This window comes from Vanrija albida, assembly GCF_041260175.1.
Source record: "Vanrija albida strain AlHP1 chromosome Unknown contig_3, whole genome shotgun sequence".
Taxonomy (NCBI): Eukaryota; Fungi; Basidiomycota; class Tremellomycetes; order Trichosporonales; family Trichosporonaceae; genus Vanrija; species Vanrija albida.
The window spans coordinates 1,887,591-1,911,091 of record NW_027191422.1 but is presented as its reverse complement, the minus strand read 5'-3'; the positions used below and the strand labels follow the sequence as shown (position 1 = coordinate 1,911,091).

The 23,501-nt window shown below is 61.7% G+C and overlaps 5 protein-coding genes across 5 annotated transcripts; 3 read left to right on the top strand and 2 right to left on the bottom strand.

Moving 5' to 3' along the window:
• Nucleotides 1-1,107: 1,107 nt before the first annotated feature.
• On the top strand, nt 1,108-4,441 carry Q8F55_004022 (uncharacterized protein; the record flags this gene model as incomplete). The annotated part of the gene is made up of 3 exons (XM_069352546.1): nt 1,108-2,412; nt 2,458-2,849; nt 2,887-4,441. 3 exons carry the CDS (start codon nt 1,108-1,110, stop codon nt 4,439-4,441), a joined length of 3,252 nt encoding a protein of 1,083 aa, XP_069209964.1.
• Nucleotides 4,442-4,473: 32 nt separating this feature from the next.
• Nucleotides 4,474-6,049, bottom strand: RVB2 (RuvB-like protein 2; the record flags this gene model as incomplete). The annotated part of the gene is made up of 5 exons (XM_069352545.1): nt 4,474-5,217; nt 5,255-5,649; nt 5,690-5,887; nt 5,928-5,988; nt 6,047-6,049. The coding sequence occupies 5 exons, from the start codon at nt 6,047-6,049 to the stop codon at nt 4,474-4,476; spliced, it is 1,401 nt and encodes a 466-aa protein (XP_069209963.1).
• Nucleotides 6,050-6,257: 208 nt separating this feature from the next.
• Nucleotides 6,258-8,046, top strand: TRM6 (tRNA (adenine(58)-N(1))-methyltransferase non-catalytic subunit trm6; the record flags this gene model as incomplete). Its single annotated transcript, XM_069352544.1, has 5 exons — nt 6,258-6,493; nt 6,549-6,838; nt 6,874-7,422; nt 7,461-7,857; nt 7,896-8,046. 5 exons carry the CDS (start codon nt 6,258-6,260, stop codon nt 8,044-8,046), a joined length of 1,623 nt encoding a protein of 540 aa, XP_069209962.1.
• A 333-nt stretch (nt 8,047-8,379) lies between these two features.
• Nucleotides 8,380-11,811, top strand: Q8F55_004019 (uncharacterized protein; the record flags this gene model as incomplete). The annotated part of the gene is made up of 3 exons (XM_069352543.1): nt 8,380-8,880; nt 8,915-9,081; nt 9,114-11,811. 3 exons carry the CDS (start codon nt 8,380-8,382, stop codon nt 11,809-11,811), a joined length of 3,366 nt encoding a protein of 1,121 aa, XP_069209961.1.
• Nucleotides 11,812-11,921: 110 nt separating this feature from the next.
• TRA1 (transcription-associated protein 1) lies at nt 11,922-23,251 on the bottom strand (the record flags this gene model as incomplete). The annotated part of the gene is made up of 3 exons (XM_069352542.1): nt 11,922-12,364; nt 12,401-22,547; nt 22,586-23,251. The coding sequence occupies 3 exons, from the start codon at nt 23,249-23,251 to the stop codon at nt 11,922-11,924; spliced, it is 11,256 nt and encodes a 3,751-aa protein (XP_069209960.1).
• Nucleotides 23,252-23,501: the final 250 nt, after the last annotated feature.

Below are 23,501 nucleotides of genomic sequence, written 5' to 3'. Positions count from 1 at the left end.
TGTTGCTGGGTGGTGCGCAGTGGGCGGAGCTGTTGCATCACTAGGGGGGAGCCAGAGCCGAGACTATAGACTTGTATCACCTCGTGGGCGGCGGCGGCTCCCTTCAATACGTCATACTGCCTGGCAGCACGCCGCGTACAGTGATCGGCAAGCCCGCCTCGCTGGCCGGCTGCCTGCCTGCCACCCAAAGCCCAAACGGGGCAAAACACCCAAGGCAAGGGGGTAAAACACTGATGTCCAGGATCCGATTGAGCGGAACCAAACCTGTTCCATGACGTCTGAGGTGGGTGGCACCAAACAAGTCCGACATTGGCCGAACAGCTGACTGGATAGTTTACGTAAAGCGGAACTATTTTTTGTTTGTGAAGTGGAGGTTGATTTATCGCAGGGACCAACGCGTCTCTCCTCGACGCCGCCTCGACGCCATTCATCGACGACGACACGGGCGTGTCTCGCTCGTACATTCTTGCGCGCATTTCGAGTTCCCAACATTCTCTCTCGTCACTTATCACCCCTCTCTCTTCTACTATCCCTTGCCATAGTAGAACCCGACTCGCAACTATTCCAACACAACCCACCCCGGCCTCGAATCGCGCTTCGTAGCGCCTTGCATCTCGGTCGTCACCCACTACGGAGGGTGGTGTCGCGTGTCGGCTTCGGTGTGGTGTCTTCCTCGCGTCCCGCATGAAGGGCCCGGGCGCGCCCTCTGACAAGGGCAAAAGGAGGCATCAACAAAGCGCGCGTGACAGCCGACAATACATCCTCGTGCCGTCATCAGACCAGTCAGATGTTGATGACGATGAGACCGCCCCCGTCAAGTCGCACCCTTCTTCGTCAAAAGCACACACGTCCAGGCCCAAAGATCCATCTTCATTGAAGTCATCATCTTCATCGAAGTCTTCATCTTCAAGAATGGGTCCTGTTCCTTCTAAACTGGTCGACTTCGCGTCCACAGTATCCGCATCGGCCCTTCCCTCGAAGAAGCGACCAAGAGCAATCGACGAGACGCTGGTGCAAGGAAAGGACTACACTAGCCCCAAGGCAACACGAAGATCCAAGATATCCAAGCATCCACTCCCACGTGGTCAGACCACGCTGTCACAAACGATGGGAACCTTGAGTATCAAGAAGCTCGGTGCAACGGCGCAGGAACCCATCGTCTTAAGCAGCGATTCGGACGACCTGGCAAGGCCGCCGAACCCCTCTCCGGCCAAACCACGGATACCCCCGAGTAGCTCGCAGTCGGAGCGATCTCCAGGAGATATTGCGCGCTCGCGTTCGGGCACCGCGTCTACTCGTGCGAGCGAGTCGCCTCTCAAGCAAAGCAGGGCGCAACGCAAGTACGGCTGCGACGATCGCGGGTGGCGACCGGGACAGTTGACCAAACGTGAACTGGCATCTTCATCTCAAGTCACCGGTACTGCTCCTAGGATCAAGCGAGAGCCTTCTCAGCAATCGCAGAAATCCCCCGGGGTCGGACCCAGCAAGAGACGACGACCGGAGGTTCTGGTCGAGGAGACGATCATTTCGCCCAAGCGCAAGCTTCCTCAGCAGCAAGGTGCCAGGAAGAAGGGGCGTGTGGGCGAGAGCAGCTCGTCTATCACACCGTCTGCAACACAGCTGGAAGTCGCCCGAACCCCGCGCCAAGATGTTGTTCAGGACTCCATTAGCTACGACGCTTCGCCAACCCCCACCAGGCCGAAGCCAGGTCCCTTGCAAGACAGAGACCCCGGCCAGCAGTTGCCACCTCCTCAGCCCAACTTTGGCGCCGCAAACGGTGGCGCCCCCAAACGCAAACCCAGCGGCAAGAAGGGCAGACTCAGCGACCTGATGGCTATGGACGAAGAAAGCTATCGCCCGCCACCACCAAAGACCACTAGGAAATCCTCCAAGTCGTCCTCCAAATCAGCATCGTCTTCCATTGCTCGCAATCGGCCCCCGCGTGAGGCTGCAAAGGGGCAGCCCGGCCGATACGAGATCCCCCAGATGTCGGCTCCTCTTGACATGTGGACAAGGAAGCCCTCTGCTTCCAAGGGCGGCCTTCTCTCCCGTCCCGCTGAGGTGACTCGTGCCCCGAAGGCGCCGGTCGCCGCCAGCAGGGCTCCGCGCGCCCTTGAGCGTCAGCGCTCAGTCTCTAGTGAGCTGTCCCCAGCTCCAGAGACGCAGGCTCCCCGGCCACTTCAACGCGTCGAGTCCAGTTTACTGTCCCCAGCCCCAGAAACTCCGGAGGCTGAGCGCATCAGTAAGAAGGGCCCGCCGCCCACCACACCATCACGCACTCGCCCTCCCGTACATTTCGGCAGCGCACCACGGGCGTCACAGGGAGCCCCACGCCCCGAGGCGAAGAGCCCATCCAGCACTGAGTCCCCTCCCACCGATGTCGCTCCTGCCTTTGACGACATTGATGATGTTGTGAGTGAAAGCGGAGGAACGTTTCGGTCACTGACACGTTATCAGCTTGCTCAATATGCCGACTTCGCTGTCAGTCCCGCGCAGTCGATGGTCAGCCTTGCCTCTCGGAGAAGCCAAAACGCCACTCCGAGAACGCCCAGACACCGTCAGGCCACGGGCGCAAGATTGTCGCTTTCGCCCTTGGCCAGCCGTACACATTTGCCGACGCCAGCTCGAAGCGGCACCGACGTCCCAAACAGCCATTCTCACACCCCTGCCAAGCCTACCCTCACGTCTGAGATCTGGAAAGAACATGAGCGCGACCAGTCGCGCGAAGATGATTCCTACGAAAAGGCTGAGATGCGAGCAGAGGCGCGGCGAGAGCGACTGCGACAAACAGCCCTGCAGCAGGAGGAAATGGACGAGGAGGCAGAGTTGGACTTAGACCTGCAGTTCTCGTACGTCAGCCCGGGTGAGCGCCGCTAATTTGTATAGCCTGCCAGAGGCCGCTGAAGAACAGCCTGAAGAGCCACCAGAGCCCCCGCGCCGCTCCACCCGCGGCCGTCGCAGCAACGAAACCCGTCCTGCTTCCTCACCCTCAGAACCTGATGCTGAGGAGCAGGCGAGGCTGAAGTCCAAGAAAAAGAACGAGAATGCTTTCAAAAAGCTCCTCAATGATCGAGCTCGTGACGCTGCGCGTGGGCGCGGAGCAGAAGCGATTGACGCGGCCTTGGAGGCATTGAGCTCTCCGTCCCCTAGTCCTGACCGTGGTTTGCTCTTCCGTGGCTCATGGGGTGCTGCCGGCGAAGCAGCGGGCATCGACGTCGACGAAGATGCCAAGGAAGTCGCCAAGGAGTTCATGGCGGCCCGGACTGCGGCTGCCAGTCGACAGCGTGAACTTGCCATGAAGGTGTTCTGGGGTGAATCTTCACCGCAGTGCGAGGCCTCTGGCAGTGCCACTTTGTCAACCTCAAACGAAGCCGACGCTGTTGTCAAGCTACTTCAAGAGGTTCAAGACCCATCGGGCCTCATGTCGTACCTCGCCGCCGGTATCGTGGATGCGGCCGACGAAGTGTCCCTCCCAAACATCTCCGACTGGCTGTTCACGCTTGCATTCTCCGCAGATTCAAATGACCTTGCTTGGACCGCTGTGCACAACCTTCGGCAGGTTATGGAGCGGTCCTCGACCCCGTTCATGACTGGAGAACGTCTGTTAGCAAGAGTGCAGTCGGTATGGGCGTCGCTTGGTGCCAAGCCTGAGTCTTCAACGTCGAGGCTGTTCGACGAAGCCGTCATCAAACGCTCTCGTGACGACGCCAGTGCAATCATCTGCTCTGTCGTCGAGTCCGCAGCTCGAAAGAACTGGCTGGGCACGCCAGAGCTGGAGGCCATCGTTCTTCGACTGTTCACCCTGTTGGCAGACCCGTCCACAACAGCTGTGCTGTCACAGCAGGTTGCCCAAACGATCAGCACCATCCTTCCGGCACTCCAAGCAACCGTTGTTGACCTTGCCTTCAAGGCCGCCGATCTGGTAGCGGCTCTACCTGCGTCGCTTCAAGCTCGTGTGGTCCTCGCTCTTGGTGAATCCACTACCGAGGTTCGGCAGCTGGTCCGCTGGCTGGCAATCAGCCTGGTACTCCCCGAGCTCCGCAGTGACGACGGAGCTGCTTTCGACACGGACTTTTTGCAACAAGGTCTAGACCGTGTCGAGGTCCTCATGGCAGAAGGGACCGACTACTGGGCAGCAAGCGATGCCTTCACCATGTGGTCGCTGGCGCTTGGCGACTTTGACTCGCTTGCCGCTGGCTCCACCAGCAGCTTTGCGGATGACCTTCGGCGCCATCTCATCCATTTGCTCCACACCATCCGCGACAAGGCCGAAGAAGGCCCAGCGGCGTCTCTCAAGGGGCGCATGGACCAGCTGAGGCATGTGCTCAAACTGCAGCGCGACAAGATCAGGAATCGCCGGGGTCAGCACACCGATGCTGCCAGTTTGCTATTGGGCCAGGAGCGGGGCCAGACGCGGCTGTCGTTCGTCACAGCCCAGTAGTATGTTGTAGAAATAGTAACTTCATGCATCAATCACGCCGAGGTGTCCATGGCATTGGAGCCGTTGGCATCCACCTCGGTCTCGCCAAACATCATGCCGCTCGTCTCCTTTGCGTAGGATGCGCTCCGGTCAACGTCAAGGAAGTACTTGTACGCCAGTCGGATGTCATCGTTGTCAATCTGGGTCGACTTGCGGCGGGCAGCAATAAGCTGGCTGGGGGCGATGAGGTTGAGGGCGTATCGGAGCGAGGTCTGGCCGCCCATGGTCGCGAGCAGCTCGAGGGCATCAGGCGAGACCTTTGCGTCCTCCTCGTCGGCGCGAATCTTGACAATCTCCTTGATCTCGTCCTCCGAGTACTTGGTCGTCGAGATGATGAGCATGCGGTCAAGGAGGTCGGTGGGGATGCCGTGGGGCGACTTGTAGTTGGTTCCGCGTATCCTCGTGATGCCACGGTTCGAGGCGACAACGACGAGCGGGGCGAGCTCGCCCTCGAGGGCGCGGTTGAGGAACGAGAAGCACTCAATGTCGAGCATGTGCACCTCGTCGATGAAGAGCACGCCGGGGACAATCTCGGCCTTGCCCTCCTCGCGCCACTCGCCGACCTTTGTGTTGATCTGGTCGCGCAGCTCGGGCTTGATCTCGCCCGTGTCGCCCGCGAACAGCGCCAGGAAGCCCTGTGTCCGCGAGTTGATGACGTCGATCTCGTGCAGCGAGACGGTGTGGACGACCTCCTTGCGCGTCTGCAGCTCGCCATCCGGGCACGCGACGAACCGGGTCTGGTATGTCAGTCGCAGCTCTGGGAGTATCACTCACGTCCGCACCCATCGCGTCGTAGTCCTTCGCACGGCCAAAGCTCCGTCCCAGCTTGGATATCCTACCGCTCGCCTTGTCGATGCTGATAACGTCGCCTGCCAGCACCTTCTCCTTCTGCAGCTGGTCGATCATCTTGGAGCCGAGGTCGTACACCGTCTCCATGTCGGTCGTCTTGAGCGTCAGGCGGCCCGTCTTGGTCGCACCAGTCACACTCCTGTCGACCTGGATCTCGACCACCTCGCCCTCGATGAGCTCCGTCTCCTCCTTGATGCGCACGCCGATGGCGCGGCGGAACGCCTGGGTCAGCGCCTCAGTCTTGGACATCTCGAGCGAGAAGACTTCAGACGCGGTGAGGTTGACAAAGGGGACATCCGAGCCAAGGGTCTGCGCCATGCCTGCGGTTGTCAATGGGCTACTCTCTCACATCCCACGCACCCATGGCGATGGCCGTCTTGCCCGTGCTTGGAGGGCCAGCGATCAGGATGGCGCGGCCGGCAATGCGACCCTCCTGGACCATCTTGAGGATGACACCGGCCGCCTTGCGCGCCTTGCCCTGCCCAATCATTCCCTGCGACGCCGCCCGAGGCTCGAGGTTGGCATCGAGGCCAAGGCCGTGGATGTGCGAGTGGGCGCCTGGAAGGTTAGGCCCATGTCGCCGACGCGTGTAGCTCACCAATGCGCTCCATCTTCGTCACATCCTTGAGGTTGCCGGGCTGGATCGAGATGTTTGCTGCCTGCGGGTGTCGCGTCAGCACCCATGCTGCTCTCCTAGTGGTAGCACGCATGACTCACCATGTTGATCGAGCTTGGAACGGTCTTGTGGAACAAACAGCAAGAAGCGGTTGTGGTTGTCAAAGTTCAGTTCACTACGCAACCATCAGCGGTCGTGACGGAAGCAAAACCTCTACAAACCACGTGATCGCCGTCCACAAAGTTGGAAGTGGAACAGACGCTCTGATTCAGAGAGCCAACTGCAATCACAAACACAACCACACTCACAGCAATGGAGCACGTCAAGCAAGAGGTGCCGATCGAGGTCGACGCTCCCGAAACGGTCGAGGTGTCTGAGACGACAGAGGCCAAGCCCGGCCCTCGCAACAAGCGGAACGAACCCACCGAGCCCTTGGAACCCCTCGATGACATCCTCCACCGCCGCCTGACTATCATCAAGGAGGGCGACAATGTGCTGCTGAGACTTCCAAGCGACGCCATCAAGGCCGTTGTCGCTTCCAAGGATGGGTGAGACATGCTTCGTCGCTTGTCGATCTTCTACTAACCCCCCCCCCCCCCCCAGCCTCATCCAGCTCGGCAAGTTTGGCTCCTTCCCCGCCAAGGAGCTGCTCGGCCTCCACTACGATATCACATACGAGGTTGTGTCGGGCACCGACGGCACTACCACGACGTCCGAATATCAGATCGAGGAGAACGCATTCTCCTCCTCGGACAACTTTGGCCAGGCCAAGGGCAAGAAGAACAAGAAGGGCAAGGGCAAGGGCGACGGCAACGACAGCTCCAAGACCAACAAGGGCTGGGGTAACCTCCTCCGCCCTCTCAAGAGGCGAGCCATTGTTGATGCTCTTATTGGTGAGTAGTACCAACGGCGTCCACTCATACGTCAGACGACATCAAGGAGACGAACGAGTTCATCGATGACTCTGAGGAGAACCGCGCCCTGCTGACCTCGGATGAGATTGCCGAGCTCAAGGCCCAGGGAGTGTCGGCCCAGGAGATGATCCAGAAGCAGATGGAGCGTCACGAACAGTTTGAGCTCAAGACCGACTTCAGCAAAGAGAAGTGGAGGAAACGCAAGGAGAAGAAGTACCTCCAAACGGTCCACCCCCTCGCACCGTCGACCGTCAACATTGTCAACCACTACGCGCAGCGATCCCCGGCGTCTATTCTGCATCTCCGAGAAGACACGCTCTCGCAGCTTGTCAACCTCGGCAACATCCGACCAGACGGCCGCTACCTTGTCGTGGACGACACTGGTGGCTTGGTCACCGCTGCCCTTGCCGACCGCATGGGCTGCGAAGGTCGCATTCTTCTCTTCACCGATGCCGACAGCCCTCCTGCCTGGGGTGTCCTCAACGTCATGAACTTTGGCGAGCGCGAGCTGAGCTTTATCAAGTGGCTCAACTGGATGGAGGCGGACGAGAGCTACTCTAGGCGTGAGTCAGCCCCAGTGTCGGCTTGCTGACAACCCCAGCCGGACTTCCTACAGAAGACGGCATGCCCTCCATCGCCGAGAACAAGACGATCGCCCGTGTGCGGAGGCACAAGGCCCAGGTCGCCGAGCTGAATGCGACGCGCGCCGAGTTGCACGCCGGCAACTGGGACGGCCTTATCCTGGCCACGGAATTATCGCCCATCTCGGTTATCAACCGGCTGACAAAGTACCTCGCCGGGTCCGCCACCGTGGTCGTGTACTCGGCCTACCAGCAGGTCCTGGCCGAGACATTGCAATATCTGCGCAGGGACGCCAACTTCCTTGCAACCCAGTTGACCGAGAGCTGGTCCAGGACGTACCAGGTGCTGCCTGGCCGAACACACCCTCTCATGACGACCAGTGCCATGTCTGGCTACTTGTTGCATGCTACCCGAGTGTGAGTTTGGCGTATCCTGACGGTAACTAACCATCAAGCCACATCTCGACCTTTGTCCCAGAGTCCCACCAGCGCCACAAGCGTAGGAAAAAGGCCAACGGCGAGGCTGCGGCCGTCGGCGCCAAGGAGGCTGAGGAGTCGACTGAGCCTGCCGAGGCGGCTGTCGAGGCTTCTGACGTCGCTGCATGAGTCTAGCCCTTAGTTATGTACATATTTTGCATCTTATGCACCGTTGCATCTACAACGGTCACTCGAGTGTCACGTGGCCTCGTTGTGGATTGCTGTTCCTGGCTGGATCGGTCGATGTTGGTTTGAAGTGGTAAAGTTCGGCCATCGTCATCACGACCAGCATCAAGTTCTTGACAACGACGCGTAACGCATTCAACTCGCTCCATCACACGCGCAAGCAAACGGCTTGGGGATCCTCAGTCGGCACCACACCGACACTCGTCAGACGCGCCGACGACACCCCGCATGGGCCTATCCGACCCGACCAAGCCCTCGCTTCTATCTCGCTCCGCCATGGACCAACGGCAGGCCACGCCGCCCGAGACGATCGCGCACCCGTTACTCGGCGCGTCGTCTTCAGTCTCGCCAGGGCTGAACCCCTCGGACCCCGGCACGTCGCCCGTCGCCGAGTCGAGCTTGGGATACAAGCCGCGTCACCGGCGCGCGCCAGCGTCCCCCGGGAGCTCGCGTAACGTCTCGGGCGGGTCGACGGCTGTGCCGTCTTCCTCGACGAGCTCGCCCGCGCCCCCGACAATCGGCGTGTCCGCCCCCGCGACAACATCCACGACGTTCGCCGTGCCCTCCGAGCCTGAGGCCTCCACCTCTGCCGCTAGCTCGGCCGCCACGAGCCGCCTCCAACACACGAGCCTCAAGGCCGCTGCGCAGAACGTTGGGCTGGGGAACGGCACAATGGGCATGGGCATGATTGACGCGATTTTCGAAAAGGGGGCCCGAGTGCGGGCCGAGGGGAGCAGCGACTGGTCGGATTTGTTGAAGGTGCTGACAAGCGGCAAGGTGCGTAAGGTCGAGGGGTGGAGCTGACGCGCAGGCGATCATCATGCTGCCGTCCACACCCGCGTCGTCGCTACCCATGACGCCGCAGACGCTGCGCGACCACGTCGCGTTCTTGTCGCCGCCTATCGCGTTGACACGCGCGCAATCGCCCACAGCGTCCGTGCTCGTTACCCTGTCTGGGCTGATTGGGACTCTGAGAGGGTGAGTGGCGAGAGAGGCAAGGCTGATGGTAGAACGACGGTGACGTTTGAGTCGACTGTGCCGTCCGACTCCGCGCTCATCTCTTCGTTGAGGGAAGACTCGTCGCGCGCACGCGTTCTGTCCTCCCTGCGGCCGACGGAGCTCTCGGCTCCCTCGTCGGCGGGATTCCCGTCGTACACTGTCTCGTCGGACTCGACGTCACTGCCCTTCCCTCCACTGGGGAAGGGCTCGCCGCCACCCTTGGAAGTCAAGACTGAGAAGAAGGAGGTGGCGCCCGTACCCGCGAGAAGAATCAACCCCTTCGCGTCGCTGTTTGGCACGTCGGGACCGACCACACCCGCGTCTTCTGGCCTCGTGTCGCCATCCAAGGCGCAGGGCGGCCTCAGCCCCGACCGCCCGTCGTCGCCCTCTGCTGGCTCGCGTCTGTCGAGCCCCCGCCCGTCCGTGCTATCGCTGGAAGTTGGCGACGCCGCGTCAATCTACTCCGACTCGCAGGGAGACGGATACAACGTTGTGGCATACTCGATCAACAAGCCGATCCGGTATGCCGAGGTGCACAAGGCACTGGTCAAGACGGTCAGATCGGCAGTGCGCCAGGAGCTCGACGGCCTGCCGAGCAAGGTGATCGACAAGGTCTTGAAGCTCGTTGTTGGCGCCGTGTGCCCGATCGGGTCTGGAGGTGGCGTCGACGCCGCCCTCCTCAAGAGCCACCACCACGGTTTGGGATCTGCAGAAGTCGAGGGGAACGTGCCCCTGGACTTTTCAGACCCGGCTGTGTGTGGTGAGCGCATCCAGGACTTCATGGAGGGTGTGTACGACGACTTGGTGCAGCACTTCCGCAACGAGTCGCTGTCCAAGTCCAAGGCTGTGCCGTGGGCGCGGGCGAGTTCCCTCGGGCCCGATGATGAGGACGGCAAGAAGGCCGCCACGAGCCCCCGGGAAGCGAGGGAGCAGTATGTCGAGAAGGAGGCAGGCGACGGCACTGAGCGGATCGAGGGGCTCGTCTGCCGGCTTCTGTACAACCGCATCTTTTCACCCCTGCACTCGGACGACGCGCGCCACGACGAGGCGCTGTCGTCGCGGATTGCTGCGCTCAATCTCCTCGACCTGTCTCTCGACCATCTTGGCTTGATCACCCGGCCTCCAGGCGAGGAGGTCAAGGGAGAGGTGCGCAAGGGTCTCGCCCAGCTCGTCGAGGAGGTCGGGCACGAGCTGCAAACCCTAGCCGCGGCGAGCCGCTTGACACCAAAGGACAAGGCCGACGTCCTCGTCAAGGCGCACCAGCTTGTCGTCGAGGGCCTCGGACGCCTCCCCCCGATCCAGCTCCGCCCAGAAGGCGAGTCATACCACGCTACCGAGGACGAAGAGGACGAGGCAAGCACCGGACTGTCAACAATCGCCGAGTCGGAGAGCACACCTCAGGCTCTCCGCGCTGTCCCATCGACGGCGGTCCCCGACCTCGTCCTGTCCGCCTCGGCGTCCGGCAACATAGACGACAAGGCCGAAGAAACGCTGTCAGACTCTGTCGGCACCGTTATCCCGCCTACAGAGGGCAGCGAGCCAGCCGACAAGCCCAAGCCGCAACCCACCTCTGGCGCAGACCTCATCCTCCCCATCATCATCTACGCGGTTGTCAAGGCCAACCCCGCGCAGCTCGCCTCGCAGCTCATGTACCTCCGGCGATACAGATCGGCAATCTGCCTCGAAGGCGAGGCCAACTACGCCATTGTAAACCTCACGGCCGTGGTCGAGTTTATTGAGCACGTCCAGCTCGCTGAACTTGGCCTCGGTGACGGCTCAGATAAGGTCATCAGCGTCGAGGACCTGTCACCTATCGGCCTCACGTACCTGGACGACAGCAATGCCGACGCCGCCAGCATCGCCTCAGCGAGCTCGCGCCTGCGGGGCAGGGTGTTCCAGGTCGGCGAGCTGGCCGGCTCGGCCGCCGGATCCGCCAACAAGGTCATCACTGGAGTGGTTGACTCGTCGTGGTCGGCTCTGCGCGGCTTCATGTCCCCTGCCAACCCGCAAGCCCCTCTCGAGGAAGAGCCCAAGGTCCCCGGCCGACCGCGCCAAGCCTCGACATTCTCTCTCGCGTCGGTGACCGCCTCGGTGGCCTCGATCGCCGCCGCCGCGTCAACAGCGACGGCACAGGCGCGCAACAGGTCGCGCGCCTCGTCCCGCGCGTCAGAGTGGGGCGCCAACCAGGAGCTGCTCGAGGTCGCGTCGCGCCCCGAGTCGATCCGCGAGCACAACATCTATGGCTCGGACGAGGAGGAGGAAGACGAGCCGCGCGGTATCGTCCCGAGCGTGGCGCCGCGGCGTGAGGCGAGCATCGGTGGCCGACTGGCCTCGATCGGTGCGTTTGGCCGCGTCGCGCCCGGCCCGATTTCCGAGTCGCCGACCAGCTCGGCCCCCTCCCCAGATAGCAAGACGGGCTTCTTCGCGTCCCTCACCTCGCGCGCTGGGGCCAGCGGCGTGCCACAGCGCCGACCGAGCGGGCTCGGCGCTGCTGCACTAGAGATCAAGAAATCCGAGGGCGCGGCGTCGCCTGTGCCGAGCTCGCTCTCCCTCCCCCTCGAACTTGAACCTCCCGTCGACCGATTCCTCACCTGCGAGGTCGCTGACCTCCGCCTCGGAGACGTAGGCACCCTGCTGCGCGACTACCGCCGCCTCGCAGGCATCATCAACCGGCTCCAGGCCGCCAACGACGGCCACCCACCCCATTAGCCATACTCTTGCACAATGCACACCTTCACAACGGACACTGCACTTGAAACCACGATGCATTTTCTAACGTTACAACTGATGAGGAAAGACTACATTATGATGGTGGGGCTTTAGAACCACGCCATGAACGTCTCGCTCATGGCTGCCAGCAGAGCCGGCGCCGTCGCTTGCGAGATGAGCGTAACCATGGCGTGGTTGATGACGGGACCACCGGGCACCTTTTCCTTGACTTCGCCAATGTGGCCCATAAGCTCTGCGCGCTTGATGAACTGGTCGACGTTCTTGTACACGTTGGCGGTGAGGGGCACATCGCTGCGCTGGTCGCCGCCCTTGTTGTACGTGTTCTGCCACGTGAGGATCTCGTCGCGGATGAACAGGTGGAGAGTGCTTGCGAGATCAAACTCGGGCAGCGTGAGCGAGTGCGCAATGGCCGTAGCCGATGCGCTGACAACGCCCTCGACGCCGACGCGAGTGATGAAGTGCTGCATGTTGGGAGTGAGGCGGAACGGCACCGCCTCGGGCGAGTGGAAGAGGGGCTGGCCCTGGGTGAAGGCTGGGGTTAGCACTGAGACAGTGGGAATGAACTCACAAGGCAGCATCTCCGTCATGTACATTTGGCCCGTCCGGCGGCTGATGTGGAAGCGCGACGGGGCACGGTTGTTGAGGCAGCAGACGTAGGTGAGGAAGGCACACGCCGCAGTCTGCATGGCAAACTGCTTGCGCATGAGCCACAGGCTCTCCGAGTCGGCCATGCTCTTGATCATGTAGTTTGTGAGCACGTTCTCGGGGAGCATCTTGGCCTGGATCTCCTCGATAATCTCCATCTTGAGCTGCACCCAGCGAGGGTCGGTGCGGGGGATGGACGGGTCGTGGAGCTCGCGCTGGCGGTCGCAGAACGCGAGGATCGTGTCCTCGTGCGTCATGCCGTGGGCAAACGCGTAGTCGTCGTAAATCTCCTGCAGGGAAATGTACGACGAGTCGTTCTGGATCAGGCGGAGCTGTGTGCCGAGAGCAACGGCGGTAGGGAGGTGGAACTGGAGGTTGCGACGGCGAGACTCCTTGCGTCTCTTGAGGACACTGTTCATGATGCGGAACAGCTGGACAAGACGTTCCTCACGGCGACAGTGGCGAGCAGCCGGCATCTGAACGTTGAACGTGTAAGGAGTGCCGTTGTGGCCGATCATCGTGATGCGTCTGAAGCAGAAGCCAAAGCCGCGGCAGAGCTCAGCACGGGGGTGGAAGCGAGCAATGCGGATGAGCTCGTCGGCCTGGTCAATGTGCTGGACATATTGGCCAGGGACCTCGACATCCTCAAACTTTGTGTAGTGGAAGTCGGTGAGGTTGATGCCCGACGAGTCGAGCGGCTGGTGACGAGGACGCGAGTCGATCGCCTTCTCGTAAAAGTCGCGCCAGAACTGGAGACGCTTGATGTACTCGCGCATCTTGGGCTGGTTGTTGATAAAGTCGCGCTCGACGGCCGCGCGGAGGTCGCTGTGGAGGTTGAGCGAGAAGCGGCGGAGGTTGTCTCTTGTGTTGGGGCCTAACTCCTGTTCCTCGCTTAAGAAGGCACCGCGCGTGCTCCACTGCTGCATGGCGTCGTTGAGCAGCGCCGAGAAGAAGCGGTAAATGTCCTCCTCGGACGTCGGCTTGGCTCTGTAGCCGATCTGGTCGACCATCTTCTCCATCGACAAGGCGAGCAGGGGAACGCCAGTCTTGAGGTGGTTGATGATCTCGTCGACAAACTCCCAAGGCTGGCGGGGCTGAGGAGGCCGGTTGGGGGCGATTGGGCCCTGGGGCGGAGCCATGCTACCGTTGGCGGCAGCTCCGGGCGTGCCGGCAGCAGGGGTGCCGGCGGCAGGAGCGGCGGCGGCGGCAGGGGTGGAAGCACCACCAGACGCGGGGGTCGACGGGGCGGCAGCACCGGCAGGGGTCGACGCCGCTGCTTCGTCCTTGACGCCCTCCTTGGTCTCGGGCTTGACCTCGGCGCCAGGGGTAGTGCCCTCGGTGGCGGCCGGAGTCGAGCCAGACGCGCCCGCGGCACCCGCCTTTTCAGCGGCAGCCTTGGCCTCGGCGAGCTTGCGAGCCTGGGCAATCTTGAGCTGAGCAGCCACCTGGCTCTTCTTGACGTTGCTAAAGTCCTCCTTGGTCACACGCAGGCTGTAGAAGAGAGCCTGAGGGAAGGCCTTTGCGATGTGCATGAGGATGTGGCGGGCAATCTGTGCCTCACGGTGCGAGAGCGAGAGCAGCAGCTGGGGGATGAGGGTGATCCAGTACCAGATGACGAGGTCGCCCTTGTACGCTTCGAACGCCTTGGCAATGGTGTTCCTGTTGTCGTCGAGGCCGAGGAGCCACAGAACACGGAGGAGAAGCGCACGCGACTTGTGGTTGGCGTACAAGCCCGCAGCCTGAAGGTAGCACGAGACTGCACTCGACGCGCGGAGAGCACGGTCCTGGGCCCAAGACTCGGCCCACTCGGCGTCCGTCATTCTCTTCTCGCCCGGGCCAGGCTCGGGCTTGCTGCCAGGCGGCGGCGCCTCGGGCTGCTGGCGGTACATCTTCTCGTTGAACTTGCCCCACTCTGCCCATGCCTTGGGCAGGTTGTAGTCCATCTGAACGGCGTGGGCAAACTCGTCGTTGGCGTCCGAGTCCTGGCCAAGGCGCGAGATGAACATGCCCTTGAGCGTGAGGAACTCGGCCTTCTGCGGCTGGGCAAAGTACATGAGGTTGGTCGTGCTGATGTTGTCCAGACCCTCGTTAAACTTTTCCGGCTTCTGGAAGTAGCAGAGCGCCTGCTCGCGGAGCTTGAGGAAGGCCTCGGAGATCTCAATGTTGGGTAACATGTAGATCTTGTTGAGGGCAGTGCTGCAGACGTCGAGGAGGCCGTGGCGGCGGGCGACCTCGCCGAAGCGGTTGATCATCCAGGCCGTCTCGTGGTAGCCTCTGTAGCCGTGGGTGGCTGTCTCGGTCGGCTGGATCATCGGCATGTACACTCTGGTGACCGCCTGGAAGACGTGCTGGCGCCAAGCAAGTAAGTCCGACCACACGCTGATGTCGTCCCAGAAGTTGGGCAGACGGTCGCGCCAGGTCTGGAAAATACCCTTGAGCTCGTTGTTAACCCGCGCCTCGAGGGTCTGGGCAGTGGTCATCTGCAAGCTGTCGAACACCTGGGCGGCCTCGCCAAGCTCGACGACCTGCTGGAAGAGCTGCAGGAGCGGGAGGTGGGCGCCAGTGATCGACGTTGGCAGCGTGGTCCACTTGCGAATGGCCACCTGCTGAGCGTCGTCGACGATGCGAAGGAAGTCGTTTGGCGGCTCGCGCGAGCCATGGGCCTTTATGAGAGCCGTGAACGCCTCGAAAATCTTGCGACGAGGGGTCGGCACACCAGCGACAAGCTTGAGATTGTTCTCGATCATCTCACGGTCTGGCGAGCCCCAGTCGGACAGGCGCCAGGCGCACTCGAGCAGAAGGTCGGGGTTCTGGTCGGCTCGCGCGAGCTCAGTGAGAGACTCCCAGTTCTGGAGCTTTTGAGCGGCGAGAATCCAGTGGTCCTCCCACAGGCAGAACTCGTCTTCGGTGAAGGGGAGAGTAGCGTGGCGAGCCTTGACCATGGTCTGCTCGTACATCTCCATGGCCTGGGGCCACTTGCCGTTCTGTTCGAGGGTGAGGGCGGCCGTGGTCTCGGGGTAAACGTAACGACAACGGGCGCTGCCGTAGAACATGTCCTCCTCGCCGAGCTCGGCGTAGAGCTCACCCAGAGCGCCAGCGCAGCTCTCGCGAAGGTTCTCGGTTCCGCGGTAGGTGTCCGACAGCGTGTTGAGAATCTCAAAGCCGGCATACCAGGCGTTGTACGTCTTGGCGAGGTACTTGATGAGGAGAGGTGGGACCGTGACAGGTGGCTTGCAGTACGCAATGCCCTCGAGCTGAGTCTGAATGACATTGGGCTTGAGCTCGACCTGCTTGTGGTGGAACTCCTTGCAGAGCAGCTTTGAGATGTAGGGAGTGAAGGACGTCTGCTGGGCGCGGGTGAAGGAGGCCCAGAGCTTGGGGAAGATGACAACCCAGAGGCGGTGGGCCAGCGTGGGGTCGACGTGCACAAGGTTGCGAACGTACTGGATCAGGTTGCCCAGACGCCAGTTTGACTGGGCGAGAGGGTCCTCGTCCGCAATCACGGGAAGAGCTGCACGGAACACCTCGCCACGGAGATCAGCAGCACCCAGGAGGAGGCTGAGCATCTGGGGGATCCAGTAGCTGTTCGCCAGCGTCTCCCAGTTCTGAAGCGAGTACAGGTACTCGAGACGAGCGTCGAGAGCGCGAGGGAGGGTCGCTTCGAGCTTGTCGAGGAACTTGGCACGCTGAGCGGGGTCCTTGGAGCGTGTGCCAAGGAGGAACGCGGGCTCAAGGCGGTGCGTGATGTCTGTGCCACTGAGCGACTCAAGCTCGTACACCTCGTAGATGAGGTCGAGGTAGTCCTTGAACAGGGCATTGTCACGTCCCTCGAACACCATCATGCGCAAGAGCAGAAGGGCCTTGTCCTTGATAACGATCGGGCCATCCACCTCTTTGACGACCCACTGGCGGACAAGGTCGAGCAGGTAGCGGCAGAGGGTGAGGTTGGTCGACTTGTCGATCAATGCGCCAAGGATGTTGACGAGGTAGCGACGGTGCTCCTTGAGGTCCGCGACACGGTCACGGAGCATGTCGAGGATGGAGATGATCAGGCGGTACGACGGGTCGGGACCGTTGGCGCTGGTGTGTACCTTGACAAGGTTGCTGAGAACACGAAGGAGGCCGGAAGCCAGAGCCTCGTTGTGAAGCTGCGTCGGCTGGACCTTGAGCCAGCACTTGAGAAGGAAGATGGTACCGGGGAGCTCGTTGTGTGAGCGCAGGCTGGCCTGGAGGCCGTTGTTGACCGTCGTAGACACAAACTTGAGCAGCTTCTGGGCGTCATCGTCGCTCTCGGCAACCTCCTCCTCGGGGAGCTCGGCGAACATGCGCTCGGTGAGGGGGCGGACAACCTCGTGCAACGACGTGTCGTCAAACACCCAGACTTTCTCGAGGAGCTTGCGGAACACCTCGAGCTTGCCGCGGATCCAAGCCTGGTCGCGGACCTCGGCAACGGCAGCAATGACCTCGGTCGAGTTAGCCACGGTGCCAATCGTCTGCTCTGAAATGTCCTGCGACATCGTTCTGTTAAAGAAGCCGAGCTTGACAGAGACGTTGGGCAGGCCCTTGGGGCCGAGGATCTCCTTGAAGAGGTCGAGGGCACGCTTGCTCAGGCCTCCGCGGGTCACGGGCTCGGACGAAGACGCGACAATGCGGAGGAGGTGAGCGGTGATGAGCTCGCGGGTGGAGGAGGGGGTGACCCAGCCGCCACCGCTAGTCGTGGAGACGGCAGTTCCAGCGCGGTCGATGCGCTGGCGCTTGGCAGGCGAGGGCGCCGCGCCGTCCTTCTCGTCCACGTCCATGGCCTCGGTCGAGTCGTCGCGACCGGCTTCGTCGCGCAAAGCCATGCGCTTGCGCTCCCATCTGAAGATGAGCTCGATGACATCGACTGTGAGCTTCTTCATCTCAGCGGTCGCGGCCTGGACAAAGCCGAGCTTCTGAAGCGACATGGCGATGTGCGGGACGTAGAGCTCGCGGTAGTCGTAGAAGAGGTCGGGGTGGTTGACCAAGAGTTCGCAGACGACGACGAGGGTGCTCGTCGCGTGACCCTCCTCGACCAAGACGGTCTTGACCTTCTGTGCCCAGTCTGGAATGCCACCGTTGGTCGGCGGGTCCCGAACGGAGAGGCAAGAGGCAAGGGTGTCGATAGCCTGGCGGAAGAGCGCCTTGGACTCGTTCTCCTTGAGGCGCAGGAGGCCAGTCCAGGTGAGACGGACAAACTTGACCGGCGTCTCGTATGTCTCCATAAAGTTGGCTGTAAGCACATATGCCATGAGCTTGACAGTGGGTTCCAGGAGGTTGATACCCATCCAGGCGAGCTTGAAGACCTCTTTGCGCATGTCGCTGACCTTGGGTCCGGCGTGCTTGACCATGAGGGTGGTCAGGGCAAAGATCTCGATGAGGAGCGTGTCCTCGCGCGACTTGGCGACTGGGGTTGTCGACAGGGGCCTCCACATCTTCTCGGCCATCTTGGTGACCAAAGGAGCAGTGATCAACGAGCCATCGTTGGTCGGGTCGGCAAAGTAGACGCGGAGTGTGGGGTTGACGACAAGACGCAGGGCGTTGGTCTTGAACGCCCAGGTGACCACAGTCTCCTCCTCGTAGAGGTTCATGAAGTACTCGATGACCTCGCGGCGGTACTCGACCGACTCCTGGAGCGCGACTCTCTGGTACAGGAAGAAGGCCACGTAGGAACGGTCGAATGAGCTGCGAATTTCGTACGCCTCGACGACGTGGAAGAGGAGGGCGATGTGCTGCTGGTGCTCCAGCGTGCTCATGAACATTTCGAGGATGAGCACGGGGATGGTCTGGTAGTTGACGTTGGACATGTCGCTCTTGGGGTCGCGAGAGCGGAGGACGATCGAGCGCCAGACGCCGACCACAGCCTCGAGAACAGGCTCGCGCTCTGACAACCAGCCGGGTGAAGTCCGCGACAGCTCGCGAATGATGTGCAGGCCCGGGACGACGAGGTCAAACTGCTCGGGGTTGGCGAAGGCCAGGGTGCAGATGGCCTCCGCACGCTCAGAGAGCTCGTTAACGAGCTGAGGCGCCTTGCCCGACGAGATGATGTTGCGGTATGTCCACACCACGCGGGGGTTCTTGATGTTGTCAAGTAGGTTCTGTGCACCCTCCGAGTGGTATCTGTCAAGATACTTGGCAATGTTCTCCGTGAAGGGACCAGGGGCAGACTGGTGAAGCTGAGACTCGACTTCGACGACCTGAGTCGTAAGCTGCTTGAGGTACTGAACGGCCGTGGCGGGCAGCAGCCTGAAGATGTTGACCAGGCGCGTCATTCGCGAGATGTCTGGGTTGTCCTCCAGAGGCCCAGCAGCAGCCTTCTGGAGCATCTGGGCGTCCGCAAGGGTGTCAAAGTGGTCGAGCAGCTTGACACCAATCTCGACCTTGAAGTAGTTGGTCAAGAGCTCGAGGAAGCGAGCGAGACCCTCGAGGCCTGGGACGCTGAGGCGCTTGGCATCGGCAAGGTTGACAAGGATGGGCCGGAGGCCAGACTGCAGAACCTCCTTGGGCAGCTTGTTCTGCTGCTGGATCACGTCACGGAGACCCTCGTGAGCAACGTCCACAATCTCGGGCGACGTCGAGTAGACGTGCTTGAAGTAGACGGTGATGATGCGCTGGCGGATGGGCGCCAGGTTGGGGCGCTCGTAAAACTCTTGGCAGTTCATGGTCGAACGCAGCATTCTCAGGCATGCAATGCGGAGGGCCTTGAGCCAGAAGTTTTGCTTGTGCGACGGTGCGTCGCCTCGCTTGTTGGGGATGAGGCTAGCATCATCGACGTCGGCGAGGGCGAGCACTTCCTGGACCAAGCGGACAAACTCGTCGTTGATCTCGGGCACCGAGGGTCGGAGGTCAAGGAGGTAGGTCACGCAGTCAATGTTGCCAACCTGCATGGCGAACGAGGAGAGCGCACGGAGAGGCTTGGAGAAGATGGGTCCGGCGCTGGCATCGAGCAGCACCTGGCGTGTGGTCGGGCCGATGACGGTCGAGATGGGTTGGTCGATGACCTCGGCGAGGAGCTTGATGCACGACTGCGCAGCCTCACGCGCCAGCTTGCTCTGGCTGTTGAGCTCGCGAACAAGGATCTCGGTCAAGCGGCTTAATCTGTGACCCCGCCCGTCCTCCTGCGATTGGCACGTCCGGATGAGGTGCTGAATGAGGTCGGTGATCTGCTTGACCGACGTGGGTGGGTCGCGAGGAGCATCCCGCAGGGCGAACATGAGGACGCGTACGAACTCAAGCTCGAGCTCGATAATGTACTTGCGGTTGAGCTCCGCCTCGCGCACGAAAACGTTCATGGCGGTCACGCCAGCCATCTTGCGGTTCCAGTCCTCGTCCTGGCACAAGCCGGTGAATCTTCTGACAAAGGACAAGACAAATCTGTCAATGTTTCTCGACGTCTCCTTGCCAGTAAACTCGGGGTTCTGTGCCAGACTCTTGAAGTCGGAGATGATGTTGCCGAGGACATTGGCGATCTGGTCACGCTCCTTGCCGGTGGACTCGGCGTGGGTGTTGACAATGGCGTCGGTGAGGGCCAAAGTGAGGGGGAATGGTCTGTGTCTGTTGGTGAGGTCAGGCAGCGACTTGTCCTGCACCTCGTCGGTGCGCTTCAACTCCATGAGGAAGATGCGCTTGCAGAACGAGCGCACAAACTCAAGCGCCTTTTCGGCTGTTGGTCCCGATCCCTGCGTGGCGCGGAAGAGGGCCGCGATGGTGGCCTGGAAGACGGGGGTGGCTTCCGTGTCCTTTCGCTCCTCGTGGAGCACCTCCAATGCTGAGAACATGAGGACCTCCAAGCCGTCGTCCTGGCACACGTCAAGCTTCTGCTTGATGGCCTCGTCGGCCGCCGCGACCAGGGGGTCGAGCTCAAAGCGTGACCGCTTGCCCTCGAACGAGATCGGCGCAGTGATGTCGCCGGGGGTCGGCTTGTACTCCAGTAAGTTCTCGACGTCGTTGAAGCGACGGTTGCGGCCGCCCAGCTTGCCGAGAATCTTGACAGCCGCGTGCGAGTGCTGGCGGTTGGCGGGGACAGGCCGGAGCAGCTTGTGCAGCGCGCCCATGAGCTCGCGGAAGACGGGAGTCATGGTAGGGTCGAGGAAATCCGCCGTGAGGTTGTCGATACAGAGCTCGAGGGTACGCAGACCCTGGCTGATGAGCTCAGAGCCAGCCTGCAGGGCGTGCACCAGGGGCTTCATGAGGTAGCTCAGGTGGGGCAGCAGGTTGGTCAAGCGAACCGGCACGGTGAGGGTGAGCTCGACAAAGAGGTCACGCTGGACGGGGTCGGTCGCGTGCTGAAGCAGGTAGGACAGGTTGTCGAGCATCTCCTGCAGAATCGGGAGCACCTCCTTGTAGAGAGCATCGAAGCGGCCACCACCGATGGAACGGAACAGAGCTCTCAAGATCTGGTAGTAGACCGTGGGGTCCTGAGCCTTGGGTGCCAGGGCAAACGACCGCATGATGAGCTTCTGGAGGTGCGGGACGAGGACAATCTCGTTGGTCGAGATGTACGTGTTGATCGCGAGGAACGAGATCTTGAACAGGCGGAGGGTGAGCGACGCGTGTTTTGGCGTGTAGCTTCCAACATCGTCAAGGTGGTTCATGAGGTGCTTGAGTGTGATGGCAACCAGCTGGTGCGAGACCGAGTCGTGGGTGATGAGGATCTGGAGCACCGAGAAGACGTGGGGGTTCTGCAGGGCATTCTCGACGAAGAAGTCCATGTGGGTCGTCCAGACCTCACGGAACGAGTGCTGATCCAAGAGCAGAAGGATCTGCGAAAGCAGCTCGATTGCCTCCTTTGGCTCGCGGGGATCGCGGTTGTTGTCAAAGATGGCAATGCAGCGGAGGCTGTACTCGAAGAACTTTGCGAGGAGTTCTCCGTCTGGAGGCGGGATAGGGTTGTCGCCATTCTTCGTGTAGTTGAGCAAGGTGCGGAACGTGTGGAGCAGCGTCTTGAACAGGTAGCGGGCCTCGCGGCAGAATGTCTCGAGGGATTCGTTGGCGTAGGCCACCTGGTTCACCGGCATGGCCTGTTCGATCTCGCGCCAGCCGTGGGCCAGGCGCTCGGCGTTGGCGTCGGCGTTGGCATCCGTCTCGTCAGCCATGGTGACGTCCTGTCCCGAGGTTGACGCCGGGGCCGACGCCGCGTCGTCCTTAGCCTTGCCCTTGCCCTTATCGCGGTCGGACAGGGCCTTGAGCTTGTCGTAGGCCTCGGTCATGGCCTGGAGCTTTTCCAGCGACGTGATGAACATGCTCTTCATCAAGCGGGCCGACTGCTCAGCGTCGCCCTTGCTGGCAATCGACTCGACTATTGTGTTGAGGAGCTTGGCACACATGGTCTGGATGGAGCTGGAGAATGTCGAGTCGTTGAGGTTGCACGAGAAGACATAAACGACGCGGCTGAGCTGGGCGATGGGGAGCTCGTTGCGGACGTGGTGAATGAGATCAGCGACGACCGACGACGCGAGCGGGCGGAGCGCCTCGCGACTGGAGACACCTGTGCCGACAAGCACACGCTCCTCGAGCAGCGTGTCGATGTAGGGGATGAACGACGAGCGCGAGTCTGCAGTAAGGATGTGGCGGGTGGCAACGAGGAGCTCCTTGCGGGTGCTGACGTCCTCAGGGGGGCAGTCGCGCAGGAGGCGGATGCACGCCTCGGGGAACACCTCGAGGTAGTCCTTGACATTCGCCTGGGAACCACGGAGGACGTAAGCCAAGAAGGCCATGGTCTTGACCTGGGTCTTGATGAGCTCGGTGTACATCTCGCGGTTGGTGATGCCACTAGCGACGCCGACGAAGATGTCGCCGCGCTCCTTGGCCTCCTGGTGGGCGACGCGCTGGGGTTCTGGCTGGATCTTAATGCTCTCCATCACTAAGGGGTAGAAGTCGAGCATGGCAGGGCCCATGACCGACTTGTACGTCTGGAAGATGAGGACGACGGCAATGGGGCACTCGGTGAGCACCTTTGGCGAGTGCAGCGCGTGCGAGAGGTGCGTGTGGTTGGACGACGACGGCTGGACGGGCGTCGCGGGTGTCGCAGCGGCGTCGGTAGCAGCAGGAGCCTAAAGGTCAGCATCCACGCCCCTCGTATCGCACTCACTCCCGGCGGCTTGCCAAACTCCTTCTCGACCACGCCCTTGAGGTTGGCGTACATCTGCTTGACGAGCTCGAGGAACGGCTCGACAAACGGCTCGGCCTGGTCCTTGTGGCTCCTGAAGCCGTCGATCATGATCTTGATACACAGCAGCGCGTTGTCCTCGTTCTCAACCTTCAACAGCTTGACCATGAGCTCCATGACCTTGGTCTCGTACTGGCGGAAGGGCTCCGAGTGGGGCAGGCGCTGGAGATACGCGAGGAGCGTGTGGCGGAAGCGCTGCTCCGAGTTGTCCTTTACAAACACAATGTTCTTCTCCTCGCCGAGGATGGCGACGAGCGCGGGGATGAAGACGCCGAGGTACTTGTCATAGAACACGTAGTCGCGGTTGCTCTCTGCCGAGTCGCGCAGCTCGCTGGCAATCTCCATGCGGCGGCGCATCGGCGTGTTGGTGTCGGACAGCTGGGCGGCGAGCGCCTCGCACTCTGCGAGCGTGCTGGGCCCGGTCGTCGTGATGCCGGTGGCGGCGGTGGGCGCGGCCGTCGGCGGGCCATGGTGGGCCGACGCGCCGGGCGTCGAGCTCTCGGCCGTCGGCGTGCCGCCCGGCGCCGTGGCCGTGGACGCCTTGCGCGGCCGCCCCGGCGCGGGTTTTGGCGCGGCAGGTGTGGACATGGAAGCTGGTGGAGGGTGGTCAGGCGAGTGACCACCTATGGCCACCGGGGTCGTGTTGCTGCGCTGATTTCGGGGTGCGCGCGCTGGGGGTGTCGAGTCGCTGTTTCCAGTGCCGCGGGGGGGTGTAGAGTCACTGGACGGGGGTGGGGACGGGTGTGATGGTGGATTGAGATGTGGAAGTGGTTTGAAAATGGAATACAAGAGTGGCAGTTAGAAACGTCCAAAGTGGCCCAGAGTGGGGGCGCCAAAC